This window comes from Syngnathus typhle, linkage group LG5 (assembly GCF_033458585.1).
Source record: "Syngnathus typhle isolate RoL2023-S1 ecotype Sweden linkage group LG5, RoL_Styp_1.0, whole genome shotgun sequence".
In the NCBI taxonomy this organism is placed as follows: domain Eukaryota; kingdom Metazoa; phylum Chordata; class Actinopteri; order Syngnathiformes; family Syngnathidae; genus Syngnathus; species Syngnathus typhle.
In genome coordinates, this window is record NC_083742.1 from 9,243,732 (window position 1) to 9,265,162 (window position 21,431).

General features: G+C 41.2%; 1 protein-coding gene across 1 annotated transcript; it reads right to left on the minus strand.

The window, feature by feature from the left end:
• Positions 1-14,799: 14,799 nt before the first annotated feature.
• fzd10 (frizzled class receptor 10) lies at positions 14,800-18,052 on the minus strand. Its single transcript, XM_061279301.1, has one exon. The coding sequence runs from the start codon at positions 17,231-17,233 to the stop codon at positions 15,482-15,484; it is 1,752 nt and encodes a 583-aa protein (XP_061135285.1). The 5' UTR covers positions 17,234-18,052; the 3' UTR covers positions 14,800-15,481.
• Positions 18,053-21,431: the final 3,379 nt, after the last annotated feature.

Sequence of the window (21,431 nt, forward strand, 5' to 3'; positions counted from 1 at the left end):
TAAAATAAAGATTTTAAAAATTAACATTCTACATAAGAGTCCACCGGGCACACTTCGCTAAGCGTTCGAACACGAGCATCAATGAAAATAGTTAACTCTCAATCGCGGTTTAGAGCCATTTGCTGTTTAGTAGGCCCCAGTTCGCACCTGCTCATTGTGACGATCCTGACAACGTGCTTACTGTGCTAACCTTAGCTAATTTAAATAAAGACCACGACAACCACAAGTAAAGCTAACTATAAAACCCAATATCCATCTAATGCGCATTTGATGGCACCATCGGGCCACAATACATTTCAATATTCATGTACGTTAAATGATGAATCAAAAAGGCGATTAGTCCAATGATTCTATTTCGATACCTCGCCATAACAAACAAATAACAGAAATAAAGCATTTACGTTCAAAGTTTCGATACATTATATACATGTTTCGCATACTTACGCACAAACAACGAAGTCTGTCGATGACGAAAAGATGTGGTGGTCTATTTCCAGTTTGCGATAATCTATGTGGCGCATTTGCGAAGTGAGCCTTGCAAAATCCTTCCGCGTGCAACATACATAGGTCGCCGCGTTAACCATACTTAAACAAAATTAGTTTGCAAATAAAATAATCCTTTATTTAGAATTTACTCAAATACGAAGTCCGGCAAAATGTTATTTCCGAATTGTTTGCGGAACTATTTGTTTTCAGCGCAGTAATCCATTTAACACATTGTTGTCAAACTCAAGGTCCGGGGGCCAGATACGGTCCACCACATGATTTTATGTGGCCCGCGAAGACAAATTGTGCATCAAATTAGTGTGTCATTACTAGAATTGCAAATTGTCTTCACTTTTTATAATATATATTTTTTTAATAATTGACCAGTTTTTACTCGTCTGATTTGAAAACGAGTTATTTGTCAGTTTGTTCTGTAGCTTTCACTGTATATAATACGAGGTTCTCATACATTTATTTAGGTTGACGGTCATAATGGCTCTCCGAAAGAAGCAAGGTACAACAAGGGCCATTGTAAAATTGAACAATTGTGCAGTGGTGCGTTTGCAGGTACAGCAGCAATGCAAAGCAATTTCATTAATTGGCAGTATATGCAAAGATGCACTCCTGGAAACACCTTTAAATCCTAAACATACACAGGCTATTACAAAGCTGAGATCGTCTGGTATGAATTCAATTCAATTCAAATCTTGGATGGATGGATGGATGGATGGATGGATGGATGGATGGATGGATGGATGGATGGATGGATGGATGGATGGATGGATGGATGTTTCAAGTTAAAACAATAACAAAACTATGACAATTGAAGTAAAATATGCAATAGTTCATTTAAAAGGTACAAACCAAATAAAACACAATACTACATGCATTCATCTAACCATCTGCCAGCCATCCATCAATTTAGAGAGTGACTGCAAACCTTGCGTTGATCTACCTGTTGAACTGATGTTCCTTTCATCCGTCATTTATAAACAAAGTCCCAAATACTTGAACTCTCCCACCTGGGGCAGGATCTCATCCCCGGGCACTCAAGCTCACCCGACTGAGTACTATGGTCTCAGATGTGGTCGTGCTGATTCTTATTTACACTCAGCTGCCACCTGTTCCAGTGAAAGTTAAAGATGAGGAACTCCAAAAATAAACAAAAGTAACAAACAACAAACAACACTTGGACTCAAATGCTAAAACCTTTAAAGTCATGTGCAGATTCAGGTTACATCACCACTAGGTAGGAATAAAACTCTGTAGCACACTGGGTTTACAATTCATACCGTTGTAATATGATGTCCGTCCTTAGACACAATTCAATCCACAGTCCACAAAGTTTTCGTCGTTACCGACTTAAGTCAAGTCAAGTTTATTTGTATAGCCCTAAATCACAAGCAGTCTCAAAGGGCTTCACATAGACAGAAATTGACAATTATTCTCAAAGCATCCTCAGGTCTTAAGCTCCCAAAAGGGCAAGGAAAAACTTAAACACCCCTACCGGGGGAAAATAAGCTGTTTGAAAATTTCAAATGTCTCCGGGCAATAGCAAATAACTGTTCAAGATATGAACCATGCAGGATCCATCAACATATTGTCATGACCATGACATGACAACTTTCAAAACCATGACCAATAATCTTTTAACGGGTTCTAAGGACCATGTCTTATTTTCGGAATAAAATATAAACAAGGGGAAATATCAAACCCATTAATCTTTCATTAAGCTTGCCAGATAAAAAAGAATCGCTTAAAGTAGCTTTCGTTACCATCAGTGCAAGTGTAGAAACCCCCTGCTAACATCAAAGGCTTCTCAAAGAAACACAGCAGAGAGTCAGTTCGCTAAATTTGGCTGAGAACCAGCCTGCGTTTGCCTTTTAATAACAACTAACTTATGATGACACTGAGGAGGAAACAACAAATCTGTCGATTTTTGTGACAGGGGGTGGGCAAAGATACATATTTAGTGTCACCTCAAATCAATGTGACAAAGGAAGGTTAAAGGTCACCCAGGACCCAATACTGATAAGACTTACCATGCATCAAAATGGAGTATGCTCTCCCAGTGTCTTTTCGCCCTTCATGATAAAATTTAGAAACCTGATAGGGTCGGACTGAAGCATAAACGATGCTGTTAATGACATCCTTTTAGTCCATTAGCTCTCTTGCAGCAATCACACTAAACAGCCTGGCAGCTATGCCAAGTAGGTTAATGACATGCAATGGATTAAGGTTTAGTATAGTCGCACACTGCTGCTACACTGTCAAGCTAATCTAATAAAGAAATGAAACGAACCTCCTGTGATTCGCTATATTTTTCTGACCCTCTCCCTTAACATTGTAATGATACAAGGGTATTCTAAAGTAACCGACTGAAGAAGTCTTCAATTGACTTCAGAAGCCCAGTTTCATATGAGTTAGTCATGGTTCACACTGAATTAAACATGGGAAGACGGGTTTCCTTTTATCTACTGCCAAAGTGCTAAATCTGACCACTGCAACAGATATTCGCCCACTTCAAAATTTCGCTCTTTGATAGTGAAGGCGTAAGAGTTTCAAATGTATCAGTTTGTCCTCAATTTAATGTCTCGTTGTCACAAACACTGCTGGATGTTTGCAGCTTGCTAGCACAATGCAAATCTACTGTAATTTTCGGACTGTAAGTCGCACCGGAGTATAAGTCGCACCAGGCATAAAATGCCCAAAAAAGTGAAAAAAAACATATATATGTATATAAGTCGCTCCTGAGTATAAGTCGCCCCCCCACCCAAACTATGAAAAAAAACGCGACTTATAGTCCGAAAATTACGGTAATTGGATTTTCTGTCCGCTTTTTCTTTTTGAACAAACACCATCGCTATTTGTGGGGTTAGTCTTTCATGTTATATTGCACTTTTTATTTGCTTTCTGAAATTCATTTACCTTCTGGTATACAATTAAAATTAATGATGTCTCTGTTGTTCTTGAATGTATATGAGGATAATGTCGTATTTGGTATGTCCACTGAAAAACAAGATCCGAGGAGACGGACGGTCCTTAGCTCCGAAGGCAGAGGACACACAATATGATTTTAAACATTTTGAACACTTTTTAAAATGCTAGTGTACACACATAAAGAGTGGGAAAAAATGAGTGATGAGTTGCACGAGATGGGTTCACTCTGTTCTTATAGTTTGTGTTCTCGTGATGACTGCACACAGGACACCACGTGTGGCTGACCTGCTAGAAGCAGCATAGTGCATCCACACAAGCAGAAAAAAACGAAAGAAAAAAGGAGTAGTAATTTCAGATAAATAACCGAGAGACAAGCGCCAGAGGTGAGCTTGTCAAAATTTCCAGAAGTAATCAAAAAGTGCACTAAGGGGGATACATGTCGTTCATTACTGCATTGGATTTGCTGAACATAAATTGTACTCAAGAAATGATTAAATTTCAAGCACCATTAACTACTACTACTATTACTACTACTACTACTACTACTACTATTATGCATGTTTATCGGCTAATCAATAATAGATTCATGACCGTTTTGAAGGGCATCTTGCTGGAATAGGTTAGGTAGGTTCCCCAAATTGGGTGATGCTTTAGTTTCCGCAATGTCAGGCAAGGCCAATTCGGATTTGCCGTGGACCGTCCTAATTTTGATGCAAATGAGGAACATGGCGCGGATTGGCTGGGAAAAGTCTACTCCCATCCCACAACGGCGCACAAAGGCCCAAACGCCCCCGTTACGCCCAATTCTTCCAGGGCAACGTCGAGCGAAATACCAAAAGATAGAAAACCCCACCCATATGCAGTTTGACTGCGCTCTGCGCTCGACTTGCAAAAATAAAACGAAAATTGGTCCCAAACTGTGTGTGTGTTAGTGTGCGTGGCGTGTGTGTGTTTGTGCGTGTGCAATGTACATGGTTTTGTACGTATGTATTTTGGTTGTGAGGGTCTCATCTCTGCTGGTGTGGGGTGATACTTTTGGAAAAGTAAGGATGAAAGCCTGAGGTTGTGTGGCTAATGAGATACTGAGGCAGTGGGAATGATGGTTTTAATTACTGCCCAGTACTGATCTAAAGGGCGCGATTGGTGAAGAGCATGCTGAGTGTCCTAAGTTGGGAGTTCACACCGATGCCAGTCCTGCTGTGCCTGGTTGCCTTTGATGCTCAACTCCCCTCTGTTTTATTCCCACATTGTGCTTTTTATATTCTTTGCTAGTGATGCTTCTCCTGCACCTTTGTTCAAAGCCAATGCTTTGGAAAAAGGAGCGACATAACCATTGAGATTTCAATTTGATGCAAAAGGCAGCTTAATCTTCTGAGTAAATTAAAGCCTCACATTTCTTACTATGTGATGGCTCAGTTTTCCCTCTTTTCTTTTCCATTGGTCTGAAGTTATTTTTTTTCTCACGTCAGCACAAGCTAGAAATGGCTTTTTGGCTATACACATGCAGATGCTCCAAGCCGTTTTGGAATCGATCAACTCTGGGCGCCATTCTGTTCCCAACCAGACTTGGTGTCATAAATTTGCTGTATGAAAGCAGTACCACAGTGATTTTGCAGACTTGTATCAAAACAAATATTAAGTTAGTGCAAAAGGTAGGAAGGGCATTTTTGGTGATGAGAACTTTGTGGGGTATCTATTCTGTCTTCTCACATCTAATCGGGTAAAATCCTACTGGAATGAATCAAATGTTGGCCGTGAGTCCCGCGTCTCCTTGGTTTCTCACAGCAGGAGGCTGTTGCTATGTGTGGGCTCTGTGTTCTCTTGAAGCCCAGCTGTGGACCAAGCCTTGTTGACTTTCCAGAGATCACATGGCATTCTCATTGGGGCTGCCTCTGTGGTGCTCTGCCTCTCCAGGACACTGCTGTGGTCAGCAAAGACCTTCTTCCCATGCTGCCATGACACCTCCCGACTACAAGAAAAAAGGTCAGTGACGGTGAATGTTTGAACTCACCAAGCACAACATTTAAAAGATTGCCTCCTGCAGTCATTTTGTCTGACACAAATTTCACAGAATCTGAGTCTGTGGTAATACAAGTATCTAATTGAGTAAAAAGTGTCAATACTTTTGTCACATCTTAATATATTTGCATTAAAACATTGTTTAGGTTTGATGTGTACATTATATAGCCCATCCTGGTGTTCTAACCAACATTTTTCCAGTGCTGTTCATTTAAGACAAAAATCTTACACAGCATGGTGCACTAATATATTATTTCGCCACGAACGATCATTGTGCTGCTCATAATTAGACAGTCTAATGTTCATCAGGGAAATTTACATTATAATAATTGCACTGTTATCAGTTTAACTGTTGGAGAGTGTTTTGTTCTCTAACTTCTTCTATTTGATCCTTTAACACAAGGATGCTGTGCTAGTAACTCTAAGAAGTCAAGGCCCTGACATTGAACAGTACTGGCCCCGGTTCAAGTCCGGCCAACATCGCTTCAAGGCAGAGACACGCACCAAAGAGATGAAAAAAAAAAAGCTAACACCAACTACAAAAAGACTGCTGTTTTCTCGTATCGTATTTAATACGAAATCTGCTCTTCGACAAAGGGCTCAGGTCTTTGTACCGGAACGCAGAAACCACTGGATGATGACGGCCTGACGCAGATGTCGCCATGCGTTGCCCTGTGAGTGTACATACAAACACAAAAATGACTTAACTATTTGATATAAGATCCCAGATTGCTGAAAAAAATGTGAAAAAAATATCCCAAAGTTAACACTAGTTTATTATTTATTATTCTCAGTGTAACCTTCTCTACAATTAGCAGCCCATAGGTAAAAGGGTGAAGGAATGTGGAAGTGACACAATTCATTAACTACTCAGAATTGTCTGCCTGACACCGCTATGGAAAGGTTAAAGCCCCTGTCAGCCAAACGAGGAAACTGAAACATTAGGGACAGGTGGAGTGAGGATTTAGGAGGGAGCTGAATGTTTGTCTGCATCATGACCCAGTTGGCCCCTGGGGCCACAAGCTTCTCTCTGCCCTAGCCTGTAATTACAGAGCCAATTGCAGCAGCCATCCTACTCATGTTTGGTGAGGCACCGACATGCCCTACCACCTGGGAGCAGCCACTCGCCAGCTTGACTGCTAAATGCGGCTGCAATTTTCCCTTCAGTCTCTTCTCCTTGAAATTGGCCCTAGGAACATTTTTCTGTGACAACTAGACACTAAACAAGCATACCGCCAATCACTTAGTTTCCTTTAGAAACTTCACAGTTGGCTTCCACTTGCTATTTGAACATGCATAATGTTTTGTTGTTGAATTTCATCAACTTGCCTAAAATGTTTGCAGTCAGGATTCAAAAGAAGAATATCCTAGGGTCTTGTTAGTCTTTCAGGATAAATGGTGAACCAATCCACCCACTCAAATCCCACAACAGAGAGCGGTAAAATAATTGCCATGTGTTTTGGGCAGGGCAGCTTTTGCATGTTGGGAGGCCGCTCCTCTTAGTTTGCGCTGTACAAAATATATGCGTGGGGATGAATGAAACGCAGCAACTATTGTCATTGTCCCAAACAGTCTTACTTGGGAGTGTCTCGGTGAAGCAGCATTTTTGGAAAGTCAAAACGAGGAGGACGCGAGGAAGAATGTGCGACTACATGAGTGTGACAAAATACTATTGGACTCATTTGCTTGCTATGGCAACCATGCAAGGCAGGGGGGGGGGGCAGGGGACCAACTGGCTTTTTCGGCAAGGGCACAATGCAACAAGGCACAGCTGTCTTAACCTAACTGACACCACTGTTGTCTGTAGGTCAAATCCTTGAATATAAATGAACTGACTCAGTGCCCCTTTGCAGTGGTCCTCAAAAGTGTCTCAGTCACATATAAGAAGCTTTCGCTGTCCTCTCTGACCTCCCCTGACCTCCCTCCAGCCTTTTGCTGCTTTCAAATCCAACAGCCTTGATTGTGCAAAGTTAAACAACGCTTCATCCGCACTAGTACGTTCCTCTTTCCAGTTTGAAGTCGACTTTGGTGCATTACTTGTGTGGCAGAAGGCTTACTCCCAAATAAGAATCCTTTTGGGCCAGAGGCAATATCTGTCCTTGCCAGGGATTACATATGAAGGCTGTTGGGTAACTCCCCCCCCAAAAAAGACTATGAATGACACCAGTTTTCACAATTATGATTCACAATTCTAAAACAAACTCATTATATGAACACATTCTGTTCGTTACAGACTATTCAGTGCTTCATTCATCCCAGTTCAGTGTAAATATTCTACTCTAGACTGGCCATATTATTAAGGTAGAGTAACACAAACTGAAGAAAAAGATTAGACGCTCAAGTCTTTCAAAGGATATTAAGTAAAACATAGCTTTTCATTGTCCTTTGCAGATGGACGCCAACATCGGTTTGTATCTCTTTCAAGAGAGTTTGCGCACACAGGACTGGTTTATTTCTTTCATGTGTGCTCACGAGGGGCATCGCACTTCCTTAGTGTGGCGTCAACTTTCAGCATTTCACTCTCACAAGTTGTTTTGTGCTCTGTGTGTCTTTGATGTGGTGTGCATAAATTGTTTGAAAACGACGACTTTTTTTCGATATCTTGAATTGTACATGAAAAGCTCTAAATTTAAAACAGAAATGTTCTTACGTAGAAAACATTGAGGGATCGAGTCACTGGATTACACACATGGTATTTATATATCTAAAAAAAAGAACATCTTGCGAGTGAAAGTGCTCATGTAAATTCTCAAGACAACAGATGGTCATCAAATGAGCTGCCATTCACACGAACAAAACAAATCTAAATACGTAACATAATAGATCAGTGACTCCAGCTTTTGGTATCATGCTGCCACGGCCCTTTAGTTAAGTCCTGATCTTGATCAAATGCTCATGTGCTTCCTAATAGAACATTTGTTGTCTTTGCTTTCTCTCCTTTCTGCCAGCAGGAGTTCTTGCTTCCTTGATGAGGCAGTCACAAAAGCGTGGGATTGTTTTGTTTGCTTTGTTCATTCAAAATGCTGTTCGTAATCGGAGACAATTACCAAAGGGCTATATTTAGCTCCATCCATGCCATCTTTTGTTCAGAATGCGAATTCTTTAGTACACACCCTCAAACATAGAGACAATCATTATTTCATCTAGAAGTACATTATCTAGTAAATATGAAACCTTTTAAGTCAGTCGCTGGATATCAGAGCTGCATGATATTGGAAAAACCTGCCATATGATTGTTGAATCTAGCAATACCCATATTATTGCGATATTTCCCTAAAGAAATGACATTTTTATTATCTAATGACATTATTCAATATATAAACTGTGCTTGTTGTCATGAATTTGCGTATGATTCAATGAAATCAGAAGACAAAATACCATCATGCTTCCTAAAACAAAATGTGCTGCAAAGCGTCAGTCGCAGGATATGTATTCCCCTTATTGAAATAATTTTGAACATCCGTGGAATGGAGCTGAAACATGCAGGCTGGAGAAGGTACTCATCAAACCTGTAGAGCCTTTTGTTGTTAATGAGTAGTTTAAGATACCTGTTGACAGTTGCACAAGTCTCAAAACATTACAGAAACCATTTGATTACAGTAATTGCCTCAAAATGTCAATCTTCTTTTTTATCAGTAAATATTTATGTATGTTTTTTTCCATGACTCAAAGTTTTTCTTTCTTCAACGGAAGGATATGGACAATTTTGTCCGCATAAGTGGGCTTTCTACCATCAGCCTGATTACTCTTATCAGCAGCAGACACTCTGACCCGCCATTGGTGTCAAGGCGACAATATTCCGGTGTCGGTGCAGCGCACTTGTTTTAACACTCAAATGATCACATGCAGCGATATTAGATACACTTACGAGCCCGACACTAAAGCCAACCTGCGCCTCAGTACTTATCTTAAATTGCTTCCAGTCTTTTGACCGTGTTAAGCAAGCCTAAAGCAAACTCAGACATGTGTATGTTAAAACATTGTCGTTCTCAAACTGCCAGTTCACATTTACTCAAAAAAAAGGGAATGAATGAAAATGCAGCTCTTAAGGCAATCTGAAAACCATCCGACAAACAGCATAGGTGTTACAAGATGACCTTGGTCTGAGTAAGTGGATACTGACCGATACGGTAGCTGATTAGAGACAGTATTGTGGTTTAGTTTGATGTTGAACTTTGCTGCAAAGGTGTGGTCCAGCAAGCACTGTGGTATCTCGGTACCATCTAGGTTTTATTGTGTTTTCAAGCGCCCTAACAGAGAATTCCCGGTTGATGTTGCAGTAAAATCAATTGAATGATGAATTCAAACTTGCTTGTTGTCGATGCTTCAATTTTATTTGTTTGTTGGCCATTGGTCATCATATTTGCTTTCCTTCTTCTTTCTTTCTTTTTTCTTTTTTTCTTTCTTGCTTAATGCCTAATTCTTATTTCTGTAAAGACCTATCTATATTAAACGTAGTGTAGAAATTGTTCATTGTCTCCACTGTGTTAGGTGTGGAAAAGCCAATTATTGCAAACAAACAGGTTCATTTGTCACTGTCCATTGGCTGGCGTGAACCTCAAACGTCTGCATTCCATTTATTCTGCCAACATGTTGTCACCAAGTTTATGTGACAGTTGACTGTGTTATTTCCTTTCATGTGATCTCCCTCTGCGACGTGACTCTTTGTTTAGTTTGCTGTTGGTGTGTTTGAACCGCAGGCACTTTCTTTCAGCAGAGCTCACAATCACTGGTGGATTTGCCATTGTTGTCTCCTCCTGTGCATCCTTCCCTTGCTCATACGAACTAACTAACTAACTAACTAACTAACTAACTAACTAACTAACTAACTAACTAACTAACTAACTAACTAACTAACTAACTAACTAACTAACTAACTAACTAACCAACTAACTAACTAACTAACTAACTAACTAACTAACTAACTAACCAACTAACTAACTAACTAACTAACTAACTAACTAACTAACTAACTGACTCTCCCCCTGTCACCGTCAATTTCATCGCTGCCTGCCAGTCACAAGCACAGCATGGAGGAACATGAAGACAGATTTGCTCTCACTTTTGAATGCAATTATACACAGGATTATGCGTGTGATTTTATGTCCCGCCATAAATCTGCATCTAATAATGAATTTCGACAGTGTACTGAGAAGAGTATTTTTGTCTGAATAGTTTTTTTCCACAATTCCTCACGAGAAGATTCCCCAAGAAGATTAATGTGTCATTTGTGGAACATGAATCAAATAGCAAAAATCCGCAAGCTTTTATCCCCTTCGGGGACGGCCATTTTGCCATTTGCTGACGACTGAAAATGAGTGTTGCCATTCTTGAGGTGGCAAAATGGCCGCCCCTTGAGGTGGATACAATTAGATTCTTAGACGCACTATTAACCAAAATTCCGTGTTCAGACTACTGGGGGTACAAACAACATATTATTGTGAAGAAATTTTTTTGAGGTTGACTTCCTCTTTAAATTTGTAAACACCCTGTATGATGTAATTGTGGTCGTGAGCATATAATAAACCTGTCACCATGGTAATAAACAAGCCACATATTTGACAGTACTCATAATAAACAAAGACTGAATCCTCTGCAGGTCTAATGTTACGTACAATAATTAACATGAAACACTTTGTGCTATGTTAATAGCAGCATCCCAGTGAGCATCTTCCGCAGAGAGCAAAGTCTGAGGTACAATTACACGCCACGGTGGTTGCCTTTTGTTTCAGTCTGAAATGCTCCCGCATTTTCACCATTCTCCAGCACCATCAACAAAATAGATATGCTTCCAGCTCAGATTTCTGTGTGAATCTGACAAAAGTGCAAAGTGTCACCTGTACTACATCCGTAGTCCGTTTTGCTTTTCAAAGTACTGTGACAATTCTGAATTTTGACTCAATGCAAGCTATCTCACTTTGAGCCTTGAGTGTGACGGTTATTAAGCAACTCAGAAACACATTGCATTTTAATATGCTGGCCCTCTCATTGCTGAAATGAACTTATTACAAACCCCTCTCACTATGATGGGGAACAGTGATACACCTTTACAAACTACCCTGATGAACATTTTGTTTAACTTATCCCACAATCCATTCTGCTAAAAATGCTAAATTCATGAAGTTGTTCCAGATGACCAATTAATATTACTGTATATATATTTAATACCTTTCTATGCAATACTGCCTATACTATTCTGTACACGATTAGACCAGATAAGCATGTATAGCATGTATCAGAAAAAGACATATTATGGAATATGAAAGCGCATCGTCAGACTCATGCCGGAAAGCAGCAGAACTTGCTGCCTGACTGATGTTTTATTCAGTCTGACTAACCGGTCCTCAGAGGAAGTGTGTATGTCGCTGGTCTGCTTATATCCTGGGGGAGGGTCAGTTTGCACAGGTCTCCATCAGTTAACACTAATCTGCCTGATCCCGCCCCTCAAAGTCACTCGCTTCTGCACATGCAAATCAACATATTCAGTCATCTTTCAAACCAAAGCCACTGTCAAACACTTGTTTGATCACTAGAGGGCCTGCAAGGCAGTTCATTAAGCATTTGAAAAAGTGCCCTGCCTCCTCTTTGTACGAGGAGATCTCATTGTTGCCTGTTTTTATGTAATTACTCTCACCTTTAAGAGCAGATGATCAACCGCCTGCACGGCACACTGAAGTGTATTCGTGTGTGTTTGTGAGCTATTAGGCGCTGCTGTCGCAGCACATCGGGCATGTATACAGTACTTCTATTGCCCTTGATTCGCTGCTATACAGATCATTTGTGAGCACCCACTCATGCTTGAACCATAATCCTCTGAAATCTGGATTGGTGCCCCAGAAGAACTTGAGGGATGTGAGGGAGCTTTCATTGCATTCTTTGATAACTCTTTGGGTCTATAAAACTTGCTCCTCAAACTCTAAAGCTTTTCTGTCGTTGTTGTTTTGATAACCATCTTCCTCCAAGTTACTACAAATAACCCCTCAGTGAGAAAACCATTTTATTTGATGCACCAACTCACAAATACATTTCTGAAAGGCAACAGAATTACATTCAGATCAGCTGTCTCTGAATATAAGAGTGAAGAAGAGTATGGCTTAGCACATTAGAAGGCACCCGCCCACCACCGAGCTCTAGTTGGATTCCTTTGTGTGCATGTCTGCGTGTCATGTATAAGTCTATGACATTGAGAGGGTCGGAACGGCTTTGCAAAAACAGACAGGCCCGAACTGGTAAACAGGTGCTCTTGTAGCAGCTGAGGATGAAGACGCAGGGCGTGTCCAAACTGTCTGATCAAAGAGGAGCTGCCTCAGACGCCAGTCATCGCAGAAGTGTGAGTTACGTCACAATCTCTTTCAGAGAACTTTATGACTGCTTGCAACCAACAAAGGCAATTTACACAGGTTCCTCTATATACAACCTCAACACACAGCGGGAAGAAGGTGTGTCCATTCACTGACGTAGTGGCACAATTAAAAGAACTGGTGAAGCTGCTTTACCTTTTTGACTTTAGCTCATGCAATTTTGTTGACGATTTCCCTTCAAATTTGAACCAACGCTCTGTTTCTGAAAGATGTTGGTGAATCCTGTCAGATTAAACACAATTCAAGTGTTTGAATGCGCCTGATCTAACACGTACAATATGTTCTAGGCTTTAAGGAAATTCAATTCACGAAGACATACTGTGACAGACACCCCCCACTCTTGGAAGAAAAAAAGAGAAGGAAAAAAACTTTCTTAACAGCAATACTTTTGCCATTGCTCTGAGCGGAATTTCTTCCCTTTGAAGAGAGAAGAAGAAAAGTGAAGCCTACATGGCTGAAGAAACCCTGGAGGTGGGTGCAAACTGTCACTTATATTTACAGCCTTCCCAGACACCTTGGGGGCTCTTATCCAGGTGGCCTTCGTAGAAGGGCGCTCACCTTCCCCTCCTCCAAGTTAGAGTATCAATAGGCACTGCTGTACTTTGATTCAGACACATTGGGGTTGTGAGTCATGTGCTTTGGACTGTAAAAACAGGTTGGGTTGATGCAGGCACTTGAATGCCCTCAGGAACAAAAAGCATTATGTGGTTTCTGAAACACTCGTCTACCAAAAACAGGACATAAGCTTGCATAAGCTTTAAACTCTCACATTCAGGTGATGGGAAATGAGTGATCTTGTATTTCCTTTTTAATTAAAAAAAACATGTGTCTTCTAGTCAAGATACTAGCAGTTCTTAAGAGCATGAACCTCAAATTCCCAACATCTCTGTTTACTCTTACTGCTTTTCGGAATATGTTTCCGTCAATAATAGGCGTTTTAAAGCCCTACCAGATGTGTCTTTAGAAATGCCACCATGCTTTGCTGATAAAGAAGGAAAGAGATGACAGATATTTTGTATTTTGGGTTCGCAGCAATCCTCTTTTCAAAGTCAAACCCTTCAAACTGTCTAATCCTGTACTGAATGAGAGCAGGATTATTGAACAAGGCCCTCCATTGATACACGCCAACACATTCACGAGAGGAGAGAGAGGAAGGTGAGAATGGGCTAAAACAAAATTGAGGATGTGCTGCAAGAGTCGCACAAAATGTTGTATAAACATTAATGTTGAAAATGATCGTCCTCTTCATCTGTCATGTTTTTAAAAATATCGTTTGAGTATTAATGATTAAACGTGCTCTATATAAGAAATTGTGTCTTAATAATTGAGCAAATATTTAATATTATTTTACAGTGTACTGTATACTCACTTGGCCACATTAGATTGTGCAGCTGCACATTCTAATGCAATAAATAAATCGGCCTTCACAACTACTGCAGTTCAATAATGTTCAGTTTTTGAGATTTTAACAATATATTTAATATTTTATTCATTGTAGTTGTAGCCTACAGTGATAAAGGACTGCTCTGTATCATAGCGAGCGGCCTACTATTTTGTTCCTCTCAATGTAAGCTTTACAAAATTTGTACTAAATACATAAACAGTTCTCAGTCAGATGTTTTTCAATTCAAGCTACAAGCTCAACCAAAAGCACAGCGACATTACTCCTTTCCTGATGGCACCTTGCAAGGCAGAATTTGAGATACAGCTCTTGTTTTGGATCTGATTCTAGCGGCACCTAATTTGCGGTCACTGAGTGTCTGGCGGTAGTTCAACATTTTGATTGCCTGTAGCGTGAGAAAATATTTCTTCTTGCATTACTGACTCGTCAACATTTAGAATGAAAGCGATATTTGACATAGCGGTGGTACCGAGTGAGATAAATGTAAAGCATAACAACGGCAACTGTTGCAAAACCGAAAACTATTTCTGTGTGGGTGTTAGAAGACAGCAAGAACAACTCAACTGCAACACAATGCAAGGTTGACCAGCATTTAAAACTAGAACGTTTTTTTTTAATAAAATCTGCAGTTTTAGAAATACATACGAACATTTTCTTGAGCTATAAAACAGCAACTGAAAACGCAATAGCGCGCACAAACAACTTTTCAATACAGAGTGCTTAATTAATTTACAGCATGGATTTGCCTCACAAAAGGCAGTGGAGAAGGTCTGGGCTGCTTTTCAGCAGCTGTTCTCGCTCCCAGTTCAAACATATATGACGCCTGGCTCCATTTCCATTAAAAAGCCTCTAAACACAACACTCATCTGACCATTTGCCTCCATTGTCTCTGGGGTCCTTTCTTCGTCTGTAATCTTCCACTAAACAGTACAAGTGTCTTTGCCGCGTGGAAGCAAAACATCTATTGCACATTATTCAAATAACCCCATGGTGCAGCTCAATTGGTTATTCCACTCTTTTTCTCATAATTGAAACAGCACTTTTTTTTTCTCCACCAGGATCCTCAGCTGGATAACAGAAGAGAAGCATTTTTTTTCCACAAACAAAGGCAGCTCTCGTTCGAGATACAACAAAACAACGTGTTGCATGATATTCAATGCAGCTTGCATAAATACATCATGGCACTCTTGAATAAAATGTCTCGTGGTAAGGGTTTTCAAAGTGTTTTTTTTTTGGGGGGGGGGGGGGGGTCATACACAGGAAAAGAGCCAGCTCATACGCATGTGGGAGGGGGCCGCGTGGGTTCATACTTAGAGGTGTGCCCTTTGAGAGACGGGTGAGGTTTCATGTATGGCCGGCTGCTGGTGAACACACTGCTTGCCTTCCTTCGCGTTCTCTTTCGCAGTTTCCTGCTGAACACGTTCTGCCACGACTGGAGGGTCTTGGAGGTCCAGATCCACATGCCACTGGTGATGCCCACCACCAACAGCATGAAGATCTTCACCATGAAAACCTCAACGACGGGGATGGACGTCGTCAAAAGGCACTCGGACTCTTGTACGCCGTTGTCCTTACACTTGTCCTTCATAGCAACCACGCGCCAGTAGTCCATGTTGAGTCGCTCGTAGAAGTAGCAGGCGATGACACAAGTGGCCGGGACGGTATAAAGCACAGAAAAGACCCCGATACGAACCATCAACTTCTCCAGCTTGTCTGTGTTCTCCCCCTCTGTTTTCATGATCTTCCTGATGTTGAAAAGAGCCACAAAGCCAGACAGGAGAAAGGAGGTGCCCGTGATAAGGTAGCAGGAGAGAGGAATGAGTACAAAGCCTGTGAGAGCTTTGACGTCCATGCTGCCCACATAGCACACACCTGTCAGCTCATCCCCCGCCACCTTCCTCATCACCAGGATCATGATGGTCTTCACAGCCGGGATGGCCCACGCCGCGAGGTGGAAGTAGCTGCTGTTGGCCTCGATGGCTTCGTGACCCCACTTCTTTCCAGCGGCCAGAAACCACGTGAGGGTCAAGATCACCCACCAAAGGGAGCTTGCCATGCCAAAATAATACAAGATCAAGAACACAATAGTGCAGCCGGTGCTCTCCAGGCCCTCCTGGATGACATATTGGACCCCGTTGTCCCTGTCGCACGCGATTCTGTCGGCTCCCACAAAAAGTCGGACGAGGTAGCCCACAGAGTAAACACAGTAGGACATAGAAAGGAAGATGATGGGCCTCTCTGGGTATTTGAAGCGCTGGGGGTCAATGAGGAATGTAAGCACGGTGAAAGCGCTGGAGACAAAGCACAGGATGGACCAGATGGCCATCCATACCAAGGAAAACTGCTTGTCCCCTTGACTCCAGTAGACATCCACCTTCGGGTAACATTTTGGGGCACACGACTCGCTTTTCTCGACATAGTGGAACTTGCCAGAGTTGCTGCACGGCTTCCTGCTGCCAGTGTCCTTCGGGTGCAGATCCGCTCCGTTCAGGGGACGCTGCAGTCGGAAATCCGGCGGCTGGGTGTGCGAGACTTTGGGAGGCTCATCCGAGCCGTTGTTGGGCGCCTCCATGCAGAGGTAGTTGGGGTCGTTTTTGGTGGGTAGACGTGAGCATTCCAATGAGTCCGGCCAGGGGAAGTTGAACTGTTCCAAAATGGGTGAGCATTTCACTTTGACCTGTTCACACATCACTCTGCAAGCAGGGATGGGGTTGGACACTTGCTCAGTACACATGGGGGCAAAAAGCGAACAAAGGAAAAATTTGAGATGACTGTGACATCCAAACTGGATCAGCGTTGCAAATTCTTGCAGCGTCATGGCTGCTTCTTTTTGGTTGTCGTGCCCCATGAGATTTGGCATGCGGGTCATGTTGTAGCCAATGTCCTTACACAGGGGGATGCTGATTTGTTGACATTTCCCCTCTCCTGGCCAGTCTGGGTCAACGGAGCTAATGGCTGAGCCCTCGCTGATGCATCGCACCAGCAAAATGAACAGTATAAGGCTCGGGTTTGAAATTGAACACATCCTCACTACTTGAGTTGAAAAACAATAAACAAACTGTCCATCATTGGTTATCTTATACAACTGCAAAGTCTTCTATGAAACCAAATCAGAGTGGCTGAACTTACGCCGCTTTCTGTTGCAAGACCACCTTGCCCGCCAAACTTCAATAAAAACATAAATCCCACATTGGTCCAAAAATAGAGTTTTGCAGAAGAGAGAGTGCGTTGCAGCCCATGCTGTCGGACACCTTGTTTGTGATTCAAGAGTTGCAGCATGTGAGTTCACTCAATTTTCATGGCGTGAATCTCCAAAAGCCTCAAATGTGTCCATAAAAAAATCTCTTTGACCATGCATTCCAAGAGAAATCACACGCAAAAGTCCGAGCGCTCCATCCTCTCGTTTCGTGCGAGTTTTGCGTCCAGCGCTGTCTGCAGCGGCGTGCTTCCCGTCCCAGCGCAAGAAGTTGGAAGAGCCTCACTCAGAGTACAAGTAGAGCGCCTCCCCTGCTTTTTCCTTCTTTTTTTTCCGCCCTTGCTTTTTTGGCGGGTCACAAATAATGACGTCCGACTCAAATAAACATCCTTAGCGATAATATCACACGTTGGCCACAAGTAGTACGGAGCCGCTGGCGCTCCTGGGAGGCGGGCTGTTGATGCGTTTGGTGGCAGCGCTTGTCTGAGCTGAGCTGCTCGGAACCCCCTCGGTCCCGGTCCAACCTGCCAAAAGATCCGCCTTCAAAGACAGCCACTTAGCATAAGAAAGATGACACTGACACGCGGCTTATTTCCTAATCGTGTGGAACAGCTTGTTCATTACTGCATTTTAAACGGCCCCGCAGCCTCTTTGGTTGTGCACGACTGCAAACTTCACACACAGTGCAATGTGAATATGTTGTTGTTTTTTTAAAACAAGAAATTTTAAACATTGCTCAATATGCTTCCAGGACGCACCGCGTCAAATGCGCATTACAGCAGAAAATGTTGGTCTGTTTAAATCTTGATGAGACGGGATGTGTTTTTCACCCTGGCTTTCCCATGCGCGTTATATTTTACAATTATTATACACGCTTCGCACAGTCACATTCGTGCCAATACGAAATAATATCGCCAAGTTAAAATTATTTTTATTCAACAATATGGTTCATAGCTATATAGTTTTCAACGCTTGAGAGCATCTTACAGGGATATATTATTTTTCTCAAATGAGTACATTATAAGAAAATATTCCCAGCCAAAATATTTACACTGCACAGTAAACAACCACAATATTTATTTTACATCTCTTCCAGTCGCAATCAAATCTTAGCATTACTGTAGGTCAAGTTTATCAATAAACATATATTGCCTCTTTGTACTGTAGCTCGTGACAGTGCTGGGCGTCCTATAAATAAGACATACTGTACGTCTTCGTATTTACCTGGACACTGAGGCTTGCAATGATTAAATATTTAAAATAGTGAAAAAAGATGCATTTGCAGGGCTTGATATAATTGCATTTGCAGGGCTTGATATAATTGCATTTGTTGGGCTTGATATAATCTAAGACTTTCCATAAGAGTTGCTTATGTATTCCCCCTTTAACACGGATGTGGTTTTGTTCTCCTTAGAACTAAAGCAACTTGCTGCAAACAGAGCCACGTGATATGTTTTTACATTGTTGTAGAATTAAAAAATATCCAGGCACACACTCAATAGCAATGAAATTCAGTGTAATAGTATTTGTTCACAATTGTACAAAAAAGCTCATTGATTTTATTTTGTTTGTATCAAAAATAAAATCAGATGGCTTATGTGTAAAAAATATCACCACATTTGAACAAGTCCCACATAGAATAAATATTCGTGCAAAATGCACAAAAGATATCTCCTACCTGTAGTTGTGAAGAAGTCTGTTTTTGTCAATGAAGGAAGTAAGACAACAATGCATGAAATGTTTTGATTTATTTTTATACCACTGATCTGGAGTTAGGAGAATAGAACAGAATAGAACAGAATAGAATAGAATAGAATAGAATAGAATAGAATAGAATAGAATACAATACAATACAATACAATACAATACAATACAATACAATACAATACAATACAATACAATACAATACAATGGTCTTTAATGTCATTTTAGTTCACAACATCGTTCCACTGTGGAATACAAATTATTGAAATTCACGAGTAAAGCAATGACTAATGTAAACCTGCCGCTGGTCTGCAGATTGTCTGGGAGTGTCAAACATTCACATGACCATTCTAAATATGTACGGCATTCATTGTCTTCCCATGAGTCGTTTATTATCCGAATTTTGAAAAACACATTATCTGAACTGCGATGCTAATGAAGGCATTATAGCTATGGCAATTATGGCGCAGTCTCGTATGTTATATGAATTGATTAGCTGGTTGGGGTAGTGGTCAAATCTATGGGCCTCATTCACAGTCCAAGTCTCAGAGAGAGAGAGAGAGAGAGAGGTATAGAGAGAGAGAGAGAGAGAGAGAGAGAGAGAGAGAGAGAGAGAGAGAGAGAGAGAGAGAGAGAGAGACTCATAACTTAATAACATTATATAAAACACTTCAAACACAATAATGAAGGGTTGCTTCTAGTCATGTATTGAATTATTTCTACCCTTGTTATCAAATTTTTACTACTTTTGGTGGTATCCGGATTAGCAAAGGTAGTGCAGTCAGAGCTATTTGTAATGAATGCAATGGCCTACTATTTACAAATACAATGCAAGTATTGTTGTGACAAGAAGGATTTCCAGTCATTAAGAAAGGTGTACCTATTTTTCATTTTCAAAATAGTCCTGCAGGCTGGATATCGCTGCTGGAAAAGACGGCAGGACAGTTCTTTTTTCTTTTTGGGGTCACACACACATGCACACCATCAAATGCGGGAATCGAACTCACGGTGTCGCACACAACACAGGTGAGTGTACACCATCAGCAATCCCCAGGCCACCAGAAGTTGTCCTTGTGTGCCAGATTAGCTACTTCATGCCTGATCATATGTACTGGTGTAACTTTGGTTGTCATGTTAAGTCAAATAGGAGGATGAAATATTAACAATGAGAAGCAACTCTCAATATGAAGTAATGTTGTTCTACATACAACACTATCCATCCAACCATTATCGCTACCTCTCATCATAACTCTCAATAAATACAGTTTGGCTTTGATAATAATAAACAAAACTCAACATAGGCATCTTAACAATTTTGATATGAATGTTTTCCCAGCACACATTAGATTGTGCTGGTTTCAATGATGACACATTTCACATCTGTGGAGAATATTTAGTAAGCAAGGACAGCACACTTCAAGAGAAAGAGATGTGCAGATCATGCAGCCAAAGCATTTTTCTAGTCAAAATTTGCTTGTCTATATTGTATGCCTCTCTTGTTTGTTTAGGTGATTTGAGACCACGTTCGTGTCCTGCAAGAAATCAGGGGACAGCTCCAGCCCCCCCCCCCCACCACCACCATCAAGGCTCAAAAGGGTTGTTTTTGAGAATTTAATGAAATTGCTGACTTTTATTGCCCGTTTAAACCAAAACTTTAATTGGGGGTGGAACTCCCCTAGAACAGATGTAAAAGAAATAATACATAATATTATCACTTTGATGAACCTTATAAAGATGTAGTTCTATGTCAGACTGCTTGTGCAGGGCCAGGTTGGTGTGACAGACTTTGGGTCGTACACGCTTTCTACTTTGTGCATGTTTATGAGAGATCCTCCAGACCTCCACTCACATTACCTTGTAAAAAGTTTTAAGCCTCAAGATTTATCCGTGGTATTTGTTGGCTATGAAATACACATCACATATAGCAGCAAGGCTTTAAGTGCATTTTTACAAGAGTACCTAAAGTGCTTTGAGAGGCATTTCAGCAATGTGCCTGTGAAAAATGAGAAACCTGGCACCAGTGTGCAGAAATGGTTTTAGCACAATGTATCTCAATAGTGGCATTTCAGCTGTTCAGGCTCAGCGTGAGGAGCAGCAACATATACGGGGCGTGAAAAGAATACACGCTTGCTCTCCTTAGCACATGTGTTGCACAGATTCCTTTCATCCAGTTGTTGGTGTTAAGACTAAGTCAGCCGGATCGCCATCAGAAAAAATACACTCAGCCAATCTTATGGGATCCTACACTGTGGTTGGAGTCAATGCTTGATTATTTTGTCAATAGAGCTTATCGATTCTACCGTAGCGATATTGAAGAGACCCA